General features: G+C 39.7%; 1 protein-coding gene across 1 annotated transcript in view; it reads left to right on the top strand.

Annotated features, from left to right (window-relative positions):
- LOC126252791 (putative aldehyde dehydrogenase DhaS) overlaps window positions 1–16413 on the top strand; it is a 196872-nt gene that overhangs the window by 134342 nt on the left and 46117 nt on the right. The window contains exon 7 of the mRNA XM_049953727.1: window positions 7921–8118. Within this exon, the coding sequence (XP_049809684.1) occupies window positions 7921–8118 (198 nt within the window). The remainder of the gene's footprint in view (window positions 1–7920; window positions 8119–16413) is intronic.

Below are 16413 nucleotides of genomic sequence, written 5' to 3'. Positions count from 1 at the left end.
CATCTGTGTCAACTGCAGAGAGCATCATTCACCTTGCTCACCAGACTGCAGGATTCTACAGAAAGAGAGGAAAATCATTGAATATCAGACCCTGGACTGACTGACTTACACTGAGACAGTTCTCGCCCCATCAGTTCCTCAAATTCCTCTCAGAACCGGGAGGCTACACCTGCCCCCTTGATGGTGGGGGCACTGTAGGGCCTCATGCTCATCCTCAGTCCCTGAGACAGATTCAGTGAAGTTCTCCCAACCAGGGAAACCCAACGAACAGTGTGAGAAATCGAAAAAGAAGACCCCTAAGAACAGGGAACTTTTGGTGGCACCCACACCACCGCTACCTGCAAGCTCTGCGTCTGTGGATGGGGTGGAGATTCTGGCATCTACTAAGGACTTGGATCTCGCCAGACCCTCAGACAGACACAATTGATATAGAGTGTTCTGGCAAAAAGTTGGTGGCAGCAAGTGACCATGAGGCGTAAAACTGCATCATTGAATGTTCCATGCCTTCCCAGTCTCATGATGATGTCATCCTCCAGTGGAATTGCTGCGGTTTTTTCCACCGCCTGGCTGAGCTACAGCAACTGTTAAGCTTTACACCTGCTTTCTGCATTGCCCTCCAGGAAACCTGGTTCTCAGCAATGCAGACCCCTGCTCTCCGTGGCTATAAGGGATATTACAGGAACCGTAGTGACTATAATCAGTTGTCAGGTGGAGTTTGTGTTTATGTCCTAAAGTCAGTCTGTAGTGAGCTGGTGCCCCTTCAAACCCCCCTTGAAGCTGTGGCTGTCAGGATACAGAAGACGCAGGAAATAAATGTCTGCAATGTATATCTTTCTCCAGATGGTGTAGTACCCCTGAATGTATTAACTGCACTGATTGATAAACTCCCTAAACCTTTCCTAGTTTTGGGAGATTTTATCACCCATAACCCCTTGTGGGGTGGCACCATGCTTGCTGGCCGAGGCAAAGATGCTGAAACTTTACTGTCTCAGTTCGACCTCTGCCTGTTAAATACTGGGGCTGCCACACGTTTCAGTGTGGCTCGAGGTAGATACTTGGCCATCGATTTATTAATTTGTAGCCCAGGACTTCTCCCATCTATCCCCATCTTTCTGTCACTGCCACAGCGTCAGGCCCATGGACACCTGCCCAGATGGGCTTTAAACAAGGCAGACTGGGTAGCCTTCACCTCTGCTGTCACCGTTGACTCTCCCCCTCATGGTAACATTGATGTGATGGTTGAGCAGGTAACTAGCACAATTGTTTCTTCGGCAGAAAACGTGATCCCTCACTCTTTAGGGTGCCCCCAGCGAAAGACAGTCCCTTAGTGGCCGTTGGATGTCAGTGAGGCAATTACAGAGCATTGGTGAGCTCTACAGTGACATAAGTGATGCCCTTCCTTTGAGCATCTGATAACCATTAAGTTACTCCATGCTCATGTATGCCAGCGTATAAAACAACAAAAACAGGAGGGTTGGGAGAGGTATGTGTCGACCATTGGGTGCCATACGTCACCTTCCCAAGTCTGGATGATGATCAGACATCTTTTTGGGTACCAGACCCCAATAGGTGTCTCTGATGTTACGATCAATGGCGTGCTATGTACCAATGCAAACGTGATTGCCGAGCAGTTTGTTGAGCACTATGCTTGAATCTCTGTGTTGGAGAACTACCCCCCCCCCCCCCCCCCCCAGCCTTTCACACCCACAAATGGCAGATTGAAAACTCTTGTTCACTACATGCCACAGTGAACCCTATAACACCCCATTTACACTCCTCAGTGCCCTTGCACATTGCCCCAACACAGCTCCTGGGCCAGATCGGATCCACAGTCAGATGATTAAACATATTTTGTCTGACTACAAGCGCCATCTCCCCATTATCTTCAACCGGATCTGGTGCGACGGCATCTTTCCATTGCAATGGCAGGAGAGCACAATCATTCTGGTGCTTAAACCCAGTAAAAACCCGCTTGATGTGGATAGCTATTGGCCCATCAGCGTCACCAATGTTCTTTGTAAGCTGCTGGAACATATGTCTCCAAGTCAGGGTGGCTTCTGCCAGGGTCGCTCTACCACTGATGATCTTGTGTCCCTCAATTCTGCCATCTGAACAGCCTTTTCCAGATGCCAACACCTTGTTGCCGTCTTTTTTGATCTACGCAAAGCGTATGACACAACCCGGTGACATTATATTCTTGCCACATTATACGGGTGGGGTCTCCGAGGCCCTCTCCCAATTTTTATCCAGAATTTCTTGTCACTCCATACTTCCCATGTACAAGTTGGTGCCTCCTGTAGTTCCCCCTATATCCAGGAGAATTGGGTCCCGCAGGGCTCTGTATTGAGTGTATCATTATTTTTAGTGGCCATTAACGGTCTAGCAGCAGCTGTAGGGCCGTCCGTCTCACCCTCTCTGTATGCAGATGACTTCTGAATTTTGTACTGCTCCACCAGCACTGGTGGTGCTGAGCAGTGCCTACAGGGAGCCATCCACAATGTGCAGTCATGTGCTCTCGCCCACAGCTTCCAGTTTTTGGCTGTTAAATCGTGTGTCATGCACTTCTGTTGGCATCGTACCATTCATCTGGAACCAGAACTTTGCCCTAACGATTATCCACTCACTGTAGTGGAGACATATCAGTTCTTAGGACTGGTTTTTGGTGCCCGATTGACTTGGCTTCCTCACCTTCATCAGCTTAAGCAGAAGTGCTGGCAGCACCTCAATGCCCTCTGCTGCCTGAGCAACACCAACTGGGGTGCAGATCACTCTATGCTGTTGCAGCTCTACAAAGCCCTTGTTCAATCCCTCCTTGACTATGGGAGTCTGGTTTATGGTTTGGTGGTGCCCTCAGCATTGTGTGTACTCGACCCAGTGCACCAATGTGGCATTCGTCTAGCAACCGGAGCTTTTGGAATGAGTCCAGTGACCAGTGTCCTGGTGGAGGCTGAAGTTACTCCATTGCAGATCCAATGTGCACAACTACTCACCAGTTATGTTGCACACATTCATAGTTCTCCTGAACATCCGAATTACTGTCTCCTTTTTCCAGCCATGACAGTTTATCTCCTGCATCGGCGGCCCAGGTCAGGGCTAACAGTTGCAGTTCGCGTGTGATCCCTTCTGTCTGAACTGGAGTCCTTCCACTTACCACCTCCCATCCAGGTCTGTCCACATACACCTCCATGGTGTACACCTATGCCGCAGATTTGTCTGGACCTTTCGCATGACCCTAAGGACTCAGTTACTCCTGCCGCTCTCTGCTGTCACTTCCTCTTGATTCTTGACATGTTCCGGGGATCTGAAGTGGTTTACACTGACGGCTCATTGGTTGTTGATCATGTTGGCTTTGCTTACATCATTAGAGGCCAGTTTGAACAGCATTCCTTGCCTGATGGCTGCAGTGTATCCACTGTTGAGCTGGTAGCCATCTCTTGTGCCCTTCAGTATATCCATTCATGCCCGGGGAATCATTTCTTCAGTGTACTGATTCCTTGAGCAGCCTACAAGCTATCAACCAGTGCTACCCTCACCATCCTTTGGTAGCATCCATCCATGAGTCCGTCTATGCCCTGGACCAGTCCCATCATTCAGTTGTGTTTGTGTGGACCCCAGGACACGTCGGCATCCCAGGCAATGAACTTGCTGACAGGCTGGTCAAAGAGGCTATGCGGAAACCGCTTGTGGAGATGGGGAATCTCTGAAGTGACCTGCGTTCTGACTTATGCCATAGGGTTTCTCAGCTTTGGGAAATGGAATGGCATAACAGTATACACAACAAACTGTGAATCATTAAGGAGACTACGAATGTGCGGAAGTCTTCCATACGGACATCTTGCGGGGAATCAGTTGTCCTCTGCCGGCTCCGCATTGACCACACTTGGGCAACCCATGGTTACCTCCTGCACCATGAAGACCTGCCTGAGTGTCGGTGCGGTGCCTGGTTGACAGTGGCTCATATTCTGGTGCACTGTCCCACTTTGACTGCCCAGCGACGACATCTTGCGTTACTGGACTCGTTGCCGCTAATTTTATCTGACAACACCTCAGCGTCTGATTTAATTTTATGTTTTATTCATGAGGGTGGGTTTTATCATTTCATCTAAGTTTTAGCACATGTCCTTTGTCCCTCTGTGTCTTCCACCCTAGTGCTTCTTGGGAGGAGGTTGTAATGTATTGCAGAGTGGATGGCTTCTCCTTTTTTATTCCCATGGTCAGCCAGCCATGGTAATCTGCTTTGTTGTTTTAATCTCTTCATCCCATTTCTTGCGTTTCTGGGGTTTTCTTGTCCCCCTTTTGTCCATTTACATGTTTGTTGCCATTCATCATTCTTGTGATTTTTCCTTTCATTCCACTTTGAGTTGTCAGTCTCGTTTGTTTTTTTTCTCACACTTGTGGCATTATTTTATTCAGAACAAGGGACTGATGAACTCATAGTTTGGTCCCTTTCCCCATCTTTTAATCCAACCAACCGACCGAGCATTCACATATGGAGCACAGGAAGAATGACTATTCAGTTGCCTCTGTGCATGCAGCAATTAATCTAATCCTATAGGAGCAATACATTAGAGGTTGTCCTTTATTGCTAAAGAGGAACTTCAGTCCTTGAGTCCATATAATCAGGTAATTTGTAGAAAGAATTGGTAAAAAAAAATATTAATTTTTGTTTTATATTAGCAGTGATTCTAAACTTCTTGCATGTTGTAGATCTTTGCACCACACTACAGTACCACATTATGAATGCTAGACAAAGATACAGCACACATCAAAATTAATTTCTTGTCTTGTACTTTGTTGGGTATGCAGCTTGTATGAAACTGAATTTTATTATTAAATAGAAATCAATAAATGGAAGTATTTACTTGTAGCTGATTGGTATGTGGAACCTATAAACATACAGCATCACAGAAGGGTTACTAGCTTTCAGCCACCACTTTTTTCTAGTGTAAGTACACTCATGCACAAACACAACAGTAAATTCTGAAATGCACCCACCTACTACTGTAACAATACTGACTGTTTTATGAATGGCTGCTCAGACTGACAGGAGTAGAGCGGAGAAAAGTCAAGTGGCAATTGGGAAGGGGTAAGATTTATGGGACAACAGGGATGGGGTGTAAATGACTGAATGGTAGAGAGAGAGAAACGTATTTCTCCATGAAAGTAGCAAAATGAGGATTGAAAATGTATCATTCTCCAAACTTTGCAAGAGAGTGAGTTGGGACTGGAGCTGGAATGATGTGGGATATAGCAGGAGAAGAAAAGTGATGCTGAGAATAAGGAAGCAAGAAGGGGACTGAAGGAGGTTTAAGCCAAAGGGATTGCGAGAACAGAGGAAATGATGCTGCCCATAAAGCAGCTATAGAAGCCATTGGTGTCATGATGCGTAGCTTGTTTAATGACTGTGTGACTGAGTCTGCAGTTAGTCACAGTTTGTCATAAGTAGTTGAAGCACTGTTGCAAACTATGGTGGAGTTTCAGAAGGGCATGGGAAATGTTTTCATATTAAGTGGGCAAGGCATTGTCTGCTTTTACCTCTGTGTTAATGTTGTCAACATATCTCCTGATTCCCATTCTAATATGGTGCCATGAATGCAAAGGCTGTGTGTTGGGCCTTTTTAACATGGAATGGAAGAAACAGTGAAAATGAAGTTATTGTTGGTGATTGATGTGTTTGACGTGAGTACCAGTGGGCATCACATCACACCTACAATGGGAAGCAAGAGTTGGCCAAACATGTTGATAACATTGCTAGGGCCTTTATAGATGGACAATATTATGTCCAGCTAGTCCAGAAACAGATGTACCATGCTTACTGTGATGCCAGCAAACCCATAGCCACTATGAGCCAGCCACTGATCAAAATATATTTTCTCCCTCTCTCAGTTGCCATTTACCTTTTTTCTCTTGCCACTCCTGTCAGCCTGAGCCATCACACATAAACGATCAATACCATAGCAACATGTGGATGCATTTGTAAGTCTTGTCATTGTACATGTGAGAGTGCTTACTTACAGTAAAAAAAGAGCAGTAGCAAGAAAGCTGTTGTTATGTGTTTATAATGACCACATATCAGTCTTTCCTCATTTTTCATCATTAATTAGTCCCTGGCCTACCTTTTAGTACTGATTTTATATCCCTAGTAACACACGCCTTTGAGGTGTAAATCTAAAGATAAATGAGTGTAATAAGTCAAAGATATTTGATGAGATCTCTACAAGATTGATACCCACTGTACACATTATTCTTACTGCTTGCTTTTACTGAATTATTACTAAGTCTGCAGGCCAATAAGAACTGGATGTAAGTAAAATATGACAATACCCCAGTCTTTGAGTCAAGTGGGACATACTTCTATGAGAATCACATGCTGAAATGCACTTCTTCATTTGTTTATTTATGTGCAGATTCAGTTTCAGCTTGTTATCCAGCCAGACATCCAGGAAATCTATGCATGATTTTCCATTCACTGTATGAGCAATTATATCTATTCATTTTATCTGCAGAGCATTGTTATATGTTTGAAATGGCCAACTATAAGTCTGCGGGAGACAAACCTGAAATATTTAATTGTATTGTCTTATAATATTTATAAGTACATTCTCTACTACTCAGATTATGATATGAAAGAGAGGTATATTAGCCATTCTAGACCTACCTAAGGCTTTTGATACTGTAAATCACTCCATTCTTCTACATAAGTTAGAAACTTATGGGGGTCAGAGGAGTGGCATTAGATTTGTTAATATCATACCTTGCTGACAGGAGACAATGTGTTAAGTTGTATCATACAATCGGGGGACTTATATAAACAGTAAAATCATCTTATAAAATTCTCAACTGTGGAGTCCCTCAGGGAAGTATTATTGGGCCTTTTCTGTTCCTTGTGTACATCAATGATATAATAATTCCAAAAAATGCAGACCTTGTGAATTTTGCCGACGACACCTCCTTCATAAACTGGGGCCCTACAAAACAGCTAGCAGTGCAAAATAATATGAAGAACACTAGCCTCATCACAGAATATATGACTAAAAATAAATTGGCATTAAATAAGGAAAAGACAATGCTAATGGAGTTTATGCTAAATTACAAATTAAGACAAGTCTATACTGAACCAGAGTTATCAATTGAAACAATTGATAAACATAAATTCCTGGGTATTATAGTTGATGAACATCTTACATGGAAGGAGCACATCAGCTACATGTGTAAAAAAATCTTGTGTAATACCTACCTGCTAAAATGCCTTTCTAGCATAATAGTGTCACCAGTCTTAAGACACATCTATTTTGGTATTATACACTCCCACCTACAATACGGTATTGAGATTTGGGGTGGGTCACCAACGGTATACATGGATAGGGCTTTTAGAGCCCAGAAGAGAGCAATTAGGATAATAGCAAATATTAGTAAATGTCAATCCTGTAGAGAATACTTCATTAAATATAATATACTAACAGTGTATTCATTATATGTTCTAAGGACTATACTGTTTGGAAAAGAAAATATGGAGCACAGTATAATAAATAGTGTTATCCATAGTTATAATACAAGGAAGAAAGAGGATTACCACATAAAATTCAGAAATAAAAAAGCAACCGATCATAATCCATTTTCTGCTGGAAGATTTTTTTACAACAGACTGCCAAATACCATAAAAATGTTAAAAGGAAACATATTTAAAATAAAATTAAAGCAGCTGTTAATTGCTAAATGTTTGTATTCCATCAAGGATTTTAAATGTTGTATATACTTTATTTCTACTACTAAACTATAATTATTGTTCATGTTTGTCCTGACTGACTATGTCCACAACTGTAAAAGTTATTATGGACAAATTATCCATTATTATTATTATTATTATTATTATTATTATTATTATTATTATTATTTAAAATGAAGTATTTGTTGTTATAGGTTCCATGGTCAGTGAGAAACCTCTTAGTACAAGAATCAGTCTTCACTGAAGTTGTAAAAAAATTGGAATCACGTATGTCCCCATTAAATATTGGTTCTTCCTTGGACAAGGCTGCAGATATTGGACCTGCAGTGAGGAGAAATGTACAGGAACAGGTGATGAAAATATTAAACAGAGCCCAGCAGAAAGGTCTTCAGGTACGTGTAGGGCAGTTGGTTTTCTTGCAGTCATGTATAATAATACAATCTGTGATCCCTAAAATTAGCAGTAGTATGCACTCAGTGTTTTTCACTGTGTTTGACACTTCATAATAACATATTTTTCATAATATTAATTCATAGATGAAACACAATATAATAATTTTACCTTCCTTCAATATATGATGTAACTTACTCATTCATTATATAGGATACATTAAATAGTATTGGAGAGTGACTTCTTTGAACTAGGCTTCAGGAAAGAGCTATAGAACTTGCACATGGAAACTGCTAGAAGTGCTGAATAAAAAAAGAACAGTTTCTTTCTTCATATTTTTAGTTATTTCGTATTTTAACTGCTTAGTGAAATTTTGGAAGATAAAGAACTAACTTGAAAGTTGAAATAAACATAACAATTCAAGAGAAGATACCCTTTACATTCTTACAGAATCAAGTAGAACAATGTCATATGAAGTGCATCACCATCAATATAAAATCATACTTGGAGGACAGATACTATTTATTGTTTTGGGAAAAGAAGGAAGGAAAGGGCACAGACTGGTACCTTAAATACTAAAAAGACAAGAGGCAGGAAGATATGGGGAATCAGAAGCAGCAAAGGAGACAAGTGATTCTCAATAGCAGTGGCAAAATGAGTGTGAAATATTGTGTGTGTGTGTGTGTGTGTGTGTGTGTGTGTGTGTGTGTGTGTGTGTGTTTGTGTGTGTGTGTGTGTGTGTGTGTGAGAGAGAGAGAGAGAGAGAGAGAAAGAGAAAGAGAAAGAGAAAGTGGAAAGTGGAGAGTGGAGAGTGGAGAGTGGGAGACTTTTGGGAGAAAGGGGAGTACAGTTGAATTGAGGATGACATGGGGTGGAGAATGAAAATTAAGGACAGAGTAACAGCAAGAGAGCTGGAGGGGAGTAGATAAAATTCAGGGATTCTTCTTTTGGGGGATAAGGATGGGATTTTAGGTAGGACGTCCTGAAATTTCCAAGGTCTGTATGGAACTAAAATTGTAAGTGACTATATTTCATCCAGCAATAACAAAACTATACAGCATATGACAGCCAGTCCAAAAGTGATCATACACTTGAAAGATTTGAAGTACAAATAGCTACAAAGCTGGAAAGAAACAGATTCATTGAGCAGGCAGACAGTAATGTAATGATGAGAATCTATTTCAGAGTAAGATGATTTACAAGATGAAATGAACCAACAGTACACCAGATATATTTCAAATATAAAGAAAACCAAAGAAAAAGAAATATCAAATGGGACAAGCTATTATGAAGAAGACAATAACTTGAATCAAATATTGATAAAGATATAATAGAACATGCTGAGTTATACAAAACTATTTGAAAAATCAGCTGAAGACCCATTTGTGTAACAGAAAGAAAAGTTTTGTAATCCTCTGGGCCTGGTGCATAATAAATGTCTCTCAAGGACATAATAAATTTTGTATCACCAGTTATGCTGCTATGAGTATTATGTACATTTGAATTATAGGCCTATTTCCAATGTACAGAAATCATCAGATTACCTGTTGTAGAACATCTTATAAATTTTGGTATATTTGTATATCACATGTGAGTTACTTATGGATAATATGATTTTACATACATTTTCAAGTCTTGACCTCCATGCAATATCATTGTTTCTGTTGCTATTTGTTTGTTTACTGAGTATAATCTTTTGTCAGGTTACCTTCCATTCAGAAGGCTGTTGCTCACAGCGACTGTTATACTGACTTGTAAATAATAGATTTCAGCTACCAGTCGTGCTTTTAAATTCAATTCAATGAACTGTGGTTGAAGCCTGAGCAACAGGCATTACATATCTTGATCAAAAATGATAGTGCTTTGAGAATGGCTAGTTTCTAGCTGAAATCTAGATCCAACAATAAAAATTTGAAAAGTACGACTGATAGCTGAAATCTATTATTTTCTTTTGTTGTTATTCTAGTGTTGTGTGTTACGGTATGTTCTGACACTTCATTAAAAATGCTCAGAAATAAGCTTAATTTTATGTAGAAATTTTGTGACAGTAATTATGTCAAAAGATCAGCAATATTGTATAGTTACATCTGTTTGTTGACAATTCGATCAGCAATGTTTTTGAGTATTATTGAATGGATATCTTTGGTATTGTGTTACTTACATTTTGTCTCTGGTTGTATTATGGTTTATCCAGACACTCAGTGGAAAATGTCAAGAAAGTTTTCAATGAAGTGTTTATATTTCAAGTCAATTTGTTCATTGAGGATTATTTCTGACCATTATTAATGAAGTGTTGGAGCATACAATAACACACAACACTAGAATAACAAGAAAAGAATATAATCAGTAAACAAATAGACAGAATGGAAACACCAACATTGTGTGGAAGTCAGGACTTGAAAACATATGTAAAATAGTAATATCCAATAAAAATAATACTCATAGCAGCATAATTGATTATACAAAATTTATTAGGTCTTATAAAGAAGAGTTGCTAAAAGTAGCAGATCAGTTTTGCTATTTGGGCAGCAGAATAAGTGACAATAGCTGAAGTAGAAGGGATGTAAAATGCACACTAACAATAGCATATGAAAGTGGCTCTGAAAAAGAGATACTTTTTAATATCTGATATGATTTTAAGTGTTAGGAAGTATTTTTTAAAGTATTGGTGTGGATTGTAACCTTGTACAGAATTCAGAAGTGGAGAAGAAACAATGTAAAAAAAGAGAATATAAGCTTTTGGCATGTGGTCCTAAATAAGAGAGCTGAAGATTGGATGGGTAGTTTCAGATTGAAAGAAAAGACATACTGAACTGAAATGGAGAAGAAAGAAATTTATACCACAATTAAACTAAAAGAAGAGTTTGGGTGATAGGACACTCCTGAGGCATCAAAGAATAGCCAGTTTGGTAATCGGGGGAAAGAGTGGGGGTAAAAAGTGTACTGGGAAACTACAATAAACGGGTTCAGGTGGGTGTGAGTTGTAAAAATTGTGCTCTTATGAAGAGGCTTGCACAAGATAGACTGGTGTGGAGACCTGCATCAATTCAGTTTTTGGACTGGAGACCACAATAACTACTACAGCAACAATATTGCATTTATATCATCTACTTCAACTTATGTAACATTTTCCTTTGTAAAGATTGAATCTGTATGAGTAGTATTTCCATTGGCATCTGACAGTGGCTTAAGAATCTGAAAACAACTCTGTGATTAAATAAATAAGAAAGCATTTCTTTATTGTATTAAATGAAGAATTATTTGTTTTCAAGATTATTATTATTATTATTATTATTGCGATATATATCCATTTTTGCGTGGAAACACATGGATGTGGAATGAGTCAAAAAATTTAATTCTTTATTATGTTGTATAATTAAGGACCACAAACTATGATTAAGAATACAAAGTAGAAAATAATAATAAAAGTCAATCAGGAAGTTCTAATTACACTCAGAAACAGAGGTGAAGAAGCAATTTTCAGGTATTATCTAAACATTTATTTATGAATTAAAAAAGACCATCTTGCTGTTGAAGTACAAAGTCACATGTCAGTGGGAAGTTGGGTGGCTGGAAGTGACAGAACATAAGCTCCATCCAGTAATGCCCATAATGTGGCCATAGCATACATCCTTCCAGGCATGTTGACACGACAAAGTACTCCTTACTCATCTCCACATAGGCCACAGCCTTATGATGCATGGCTTCTTGCTCCAGGGAGGGGACCCTCCAATGTGTGGTGTTTGTGGTGTACAGGTCACCATGCGTCACATTTTATTTGTGCTGTGCTTCGTTTTCCAGCCTGTGGGCCGCAGCAGATTTGTCAACAGATCTGGCCTATATTTTAAGTAATGTTCAAATAAATGGTTCACATTTTAAAGTTTCGTGAAATGTCCAACATTTTTCCCAAGATATTATGGAGATGTTTTTAATTTGTTAATAGGGTGACTGGCTCACCCATGTTTTTTGTAAGTGGTCAGCCAGTGACATTTTCCTATCTTTTCCTTTAGCTTCTTTAACACTTTATCTGCGTATTAATCTCCTGCATAGCTACATTTACACTCTCTTCAGTGTTTTAACGCATTCGAGATAGTGACTGTTTGGTCAGTTTGAGTGGAAGAGTGTGCAATAATTTTAGAGATTTTATGTACATTCATTTGTTTTATTGAGTGTAAAGGTGCTGATAAACTTGCCGTTGAGCACCCATAAGTGCGCTCTCTCTCTCTCTCTCTCTCTCTCTCTCTCTCTCTCACATACACACACACACACACACACACACACACACACACACACACACACACACACACACACCATCATCTTGACTTACAGAGCACAAATTAATGTTTTTTATTTAAAGCAGCAAGATATATTAAAGCAGGAATACATAGAAATATATGGGAAATTATCCTATGTATCTCCTAGACATATAAATGTGGAAAGGAGTATCACCACCAAGTGTACAAGAGATTGCCCTCATTTACAGATATATTATCACTCCAACAGCTTGTCAGCTTGAAACTATATGTACTACTGGCACAAATTGTACATCCATTTGCATGTTTTAAAGCATTAACCAATGTATTACCCCCAACCGTTAGGCAGTTATTACATGTAACAGTTACAATCTTAAGACCCCTTGCTTTGCAAAGTTCGCTCTCACACAATCACTCTTTCCACCCTCTCTCTCCCTCTTCCCTCTCCCCTTCTCTCCCTCTCCCCTTCTCTCCCTCTCCCCTTCTCTCCCTCTCCCCTTCTCTCCCTCTTCCCTCTCCCCTTCTCTCCCTCTTCCCTCCCTCTTCCCTCTCCCCTTCTCTCCCTCTTCCCTCTCCCCTTCTCTCCCTCTTCCCTCTCCCCTTCTCTCCCTCTTCCCTCTCCCCTTCTCTCCCTCTTCCCTCTCCCCTTCTCTCCCTCTTCCCTCTCCCCTTCTCTCCCTCTTCCCTCTCCCCTTCTCTCCCTCTTCCCTCTCCCCTTCTCTCCCTCTCCCTCTCCCCTTTCCCCTCTCTCCTCTCACCTCTCACCTCTCCCCTCTCCCCTCTCCCTCTCCCTCTCCCTCTCCCTCTCCCTCTCCCTCTCCCTCTCCCTCTCCCTCTCCCTCTCCCTCTCCCTCTCCCTCTCCCTCTCCCTCTCCCTCTCCCTCTCCCTCTCCCTCTCCCTCTCCCTCTCCCTCTCCCTCTCCCTCTCCCTCTCCCTCTCCCTCTCCCTCTCCCTCTCCCTCTCCCTCTCCCTCTCCCTCTCCCTCTCCCTTCAGCCTCTCATATCTATCTAGGAGTGCCAACCAAACTTGTTATTTGTGTATAATTTTACCACTGTAGCCAATATGATTATTGTACTTAAAGTTTGTAACATTTCACCTGATTGTATAAACGAGTATGAAGTTAAAGTTATTTTAACTTGTCAAAATCGGATTTATATACCACCTGAAGTATTTATTTCAATGCATGTATTCGACACCTCAAAACAAACACCTCCAAATCCTTTAAAATTTATTCTGTAATAATGTTGTTATGATGTACATTCTTCTTACTTTGTGAGAATGTTTTCTCTTCTGCTATACGATCCTTGGGTCCAATAGTTTCCAGATGCCATATTTGTTTATGAAATATGACAGTATACATGTGATGTGTTATGACAGTGAAAGGAATCTGTGACCACTGGAGGTACTCTATTCTACTTATTTTATGTTTACTGTTAGATATATGCTAAAAAAATTTTGTCAAAAAAAAACCAAAACCATGTTCTGAAATAGTGTTTTGTTTCTCCACTAGACAGTGCCACAAATTCCTCCAAAAAAATTGTAACACAACACACAAACAAATGTCATACTAACAAATGTAAATCCACCTGATGATGGAGGTTTAAACCTTTGAAACGCATTGTGGAGATAAATAAACAGTGACTGGTAATAGTAAACTTGTTGTTTAATTTCATGTCAATAACAGTCACGGTAAAGTATAACCTAAAATGTTCACATTTAAAGTTATTTGCACCTTGTTTCAGTGGATGTAAGGAATCTCAGTTGTTGAGCAATGCAGCAGTACTGACAGCACAGCCCACTTTAGCAATAAATAGTTTAAAAATAATTGCATTGTTAGTATGCCAGCGTTATGGTGTTCCATTCAGTGTTTAGCCATGCAGATTTAGATTTTCCAACATTACTTAAGACAAATGTCAGGATGGTTCCTTTGTAAGAGATATGTCTGATTTCATTTCCATTGGCTGATACACCTATGGCTACCATCAAAAACTTACTTGGGGTAACTAGAGTTAGTGTATATAGCCCTCTGACAATGTTTTGCAGTTATGGTAAGAACACCATACTGGAAGAAATACCAAGCTTACTGTTAGAGACTTGAGGACATTCAAGTGGTTCCTATATTTAACAAAATCACTTCCATCAGATTGATTGCAAGATTTATCATGTGTCTAAAGAATGCAGTTTCAAAGATAACTTTTTGACAGGAACTGTGTAAACAGAATACAGTAAGACCGTGATAATACAGCACTCAATAATCCGGCAGACCCGATAGTCCGGCACACATCAGAAATTTTCTGGCATTTTTAGTTTGGTGCTGACGAGACTGGCCTGTTATGCTGGTGTTTGCCAAATGCAACTCTAGTAGGAGCTAAGAGGTTCAGTGCAAAAGACTTTAAAAAGAATACAGACAGAGTAACTGCCTTAGCATGTGGAAATACTTTAGGCAATCATAAACTGCCTTTGTTTGTGATTGAAAATTTCAAGAACTTAGACCTCTAAAAGTTGCAGCATGTGCCAGTTACTTACTGTGCACAGTCTAATGCCTGGATGAAAGCCAAGTTTTTCAAACAATGGTTCTTTTACCACATCGTTTAAGATCTGAAAAAAATGTAAAAGAAAACAGACCTTCCTACAAATTCTAAGGCAGTTCCCATTCTTGATAATTTAAGAGCTCACCCTCAAGAAACAGAGCCTGTGTCAGGTAATACTCATCACAATATCTTTCTGCCAATGTTATGTCACTATTTCAGTCCATGGAGCAAGGCGCCATACAGAATTTCAAGTGCTGTTACAGCTGCTAAGCTCAGTATGCAAAGAGTTCCAATGCAGTTTTAACATTAAAGACACTATTTTCGTGGCTGCGTTTGCTTGGACCTCTGTGAAAAATAAAAGTTTGCACAGGGCCTGGAGAAAATTGCAGCCTGAATTGGTCAAAGAAGCTGAGATGGAAAGTGATGTGAGTGGTGAGTAGTCAATAACTGATCTCTCTAAAATTGTTCGAGCAAAAACTTCTGCATTGACTAATGAACTGAGTGCATTTTCAGCAGCAGAAGTTAATGAATGGATTGACATTATCAAATATTTATCTACCAAAGAAGTGACAATATGATATTGTGACAATATGATATTGTGAAGAGTTTTCAGTCCACAGAAAACACAAGAAATTGAGGGTGATGAAGAAAAAATATCTACAACTCACATCCCTTAAACTGTGGCTTCAGAAGTAAAAAACACTTGCAAAATTCACTGAGAGTAGCCAACAATACAATACTTATGAAGTTATGAATTTGCACATCATAACAATAACTTTTGTTAAAAAAGGGTTCAATCAAAAAACAAATTAATGTCCTGCGATGTTCTAGAAGGCTTAGAAGAAAATTTCAGTGATACCATCAGTGATAGATACTAATCTGACATATTCCACATCCTCGGCAATTTAGCTCATTCTTGATCTTTTGAAATCAGTGGTTCTTATTTTATTTTGTAACTAGTGTACAAGAAATCACCAAGTATACTGAAATTGTCTAAAACTTTTTTACATAGAGCAATACTGTATTTGACTTATAACTATATTTTGTTTTTACGTAAAAGTAATACACACTTAAATTTTTTATATTGTGATCTCTCCTGTTGTGTTTAATAAGTAACAGTTGATATACTTGTTTTTGTACTTTAAACTATACTTTTTGCTTCTATCCTTTTTTTACCCCATTTTCTTTTTAAAAAGGATCTTGATGATCCAATGTATTTGATAACTTGGTATTGACAGATCCCTGAGCATGCTGGCTTATCGAGGTCCTACAGTATTCATGTAGGGTTTCTGTTGCTAAATGGCCTGCATGGGTCAAAGAATAGGCTTCAGTTGTACAAGAAATACACAACACAGGCTAGTAGCCTTACAAAACACAGTAATAACAGTAACTTCTGAAATTTTACAAAACTTTGGCACTTCCAGTTGTAATGTATGGAACCAAAACCTGGATGACAACTAAAAAGATCTCACTAAGAATCCAGAGTGCAGAAATGAAATTTTGCAGACAAT

Source organism: Schistocerca nitens, chromosome 4 (assembly GCF_023898315.1).
Source record: "Schistocerca nitens isolate TAMUIC-IGC-003100 chromosome 4, iqSchNite1.1, whole genome shotgun sequence".
NCBI lineage: Eukaryota > Metazoa > Arthropoda > Insecta > Orthoptera > Acrididae > Schistocerca > Schistocerca nitens.
This window is presented reverse-complemented; position numbering and strand designations above follow the sequence as displayed.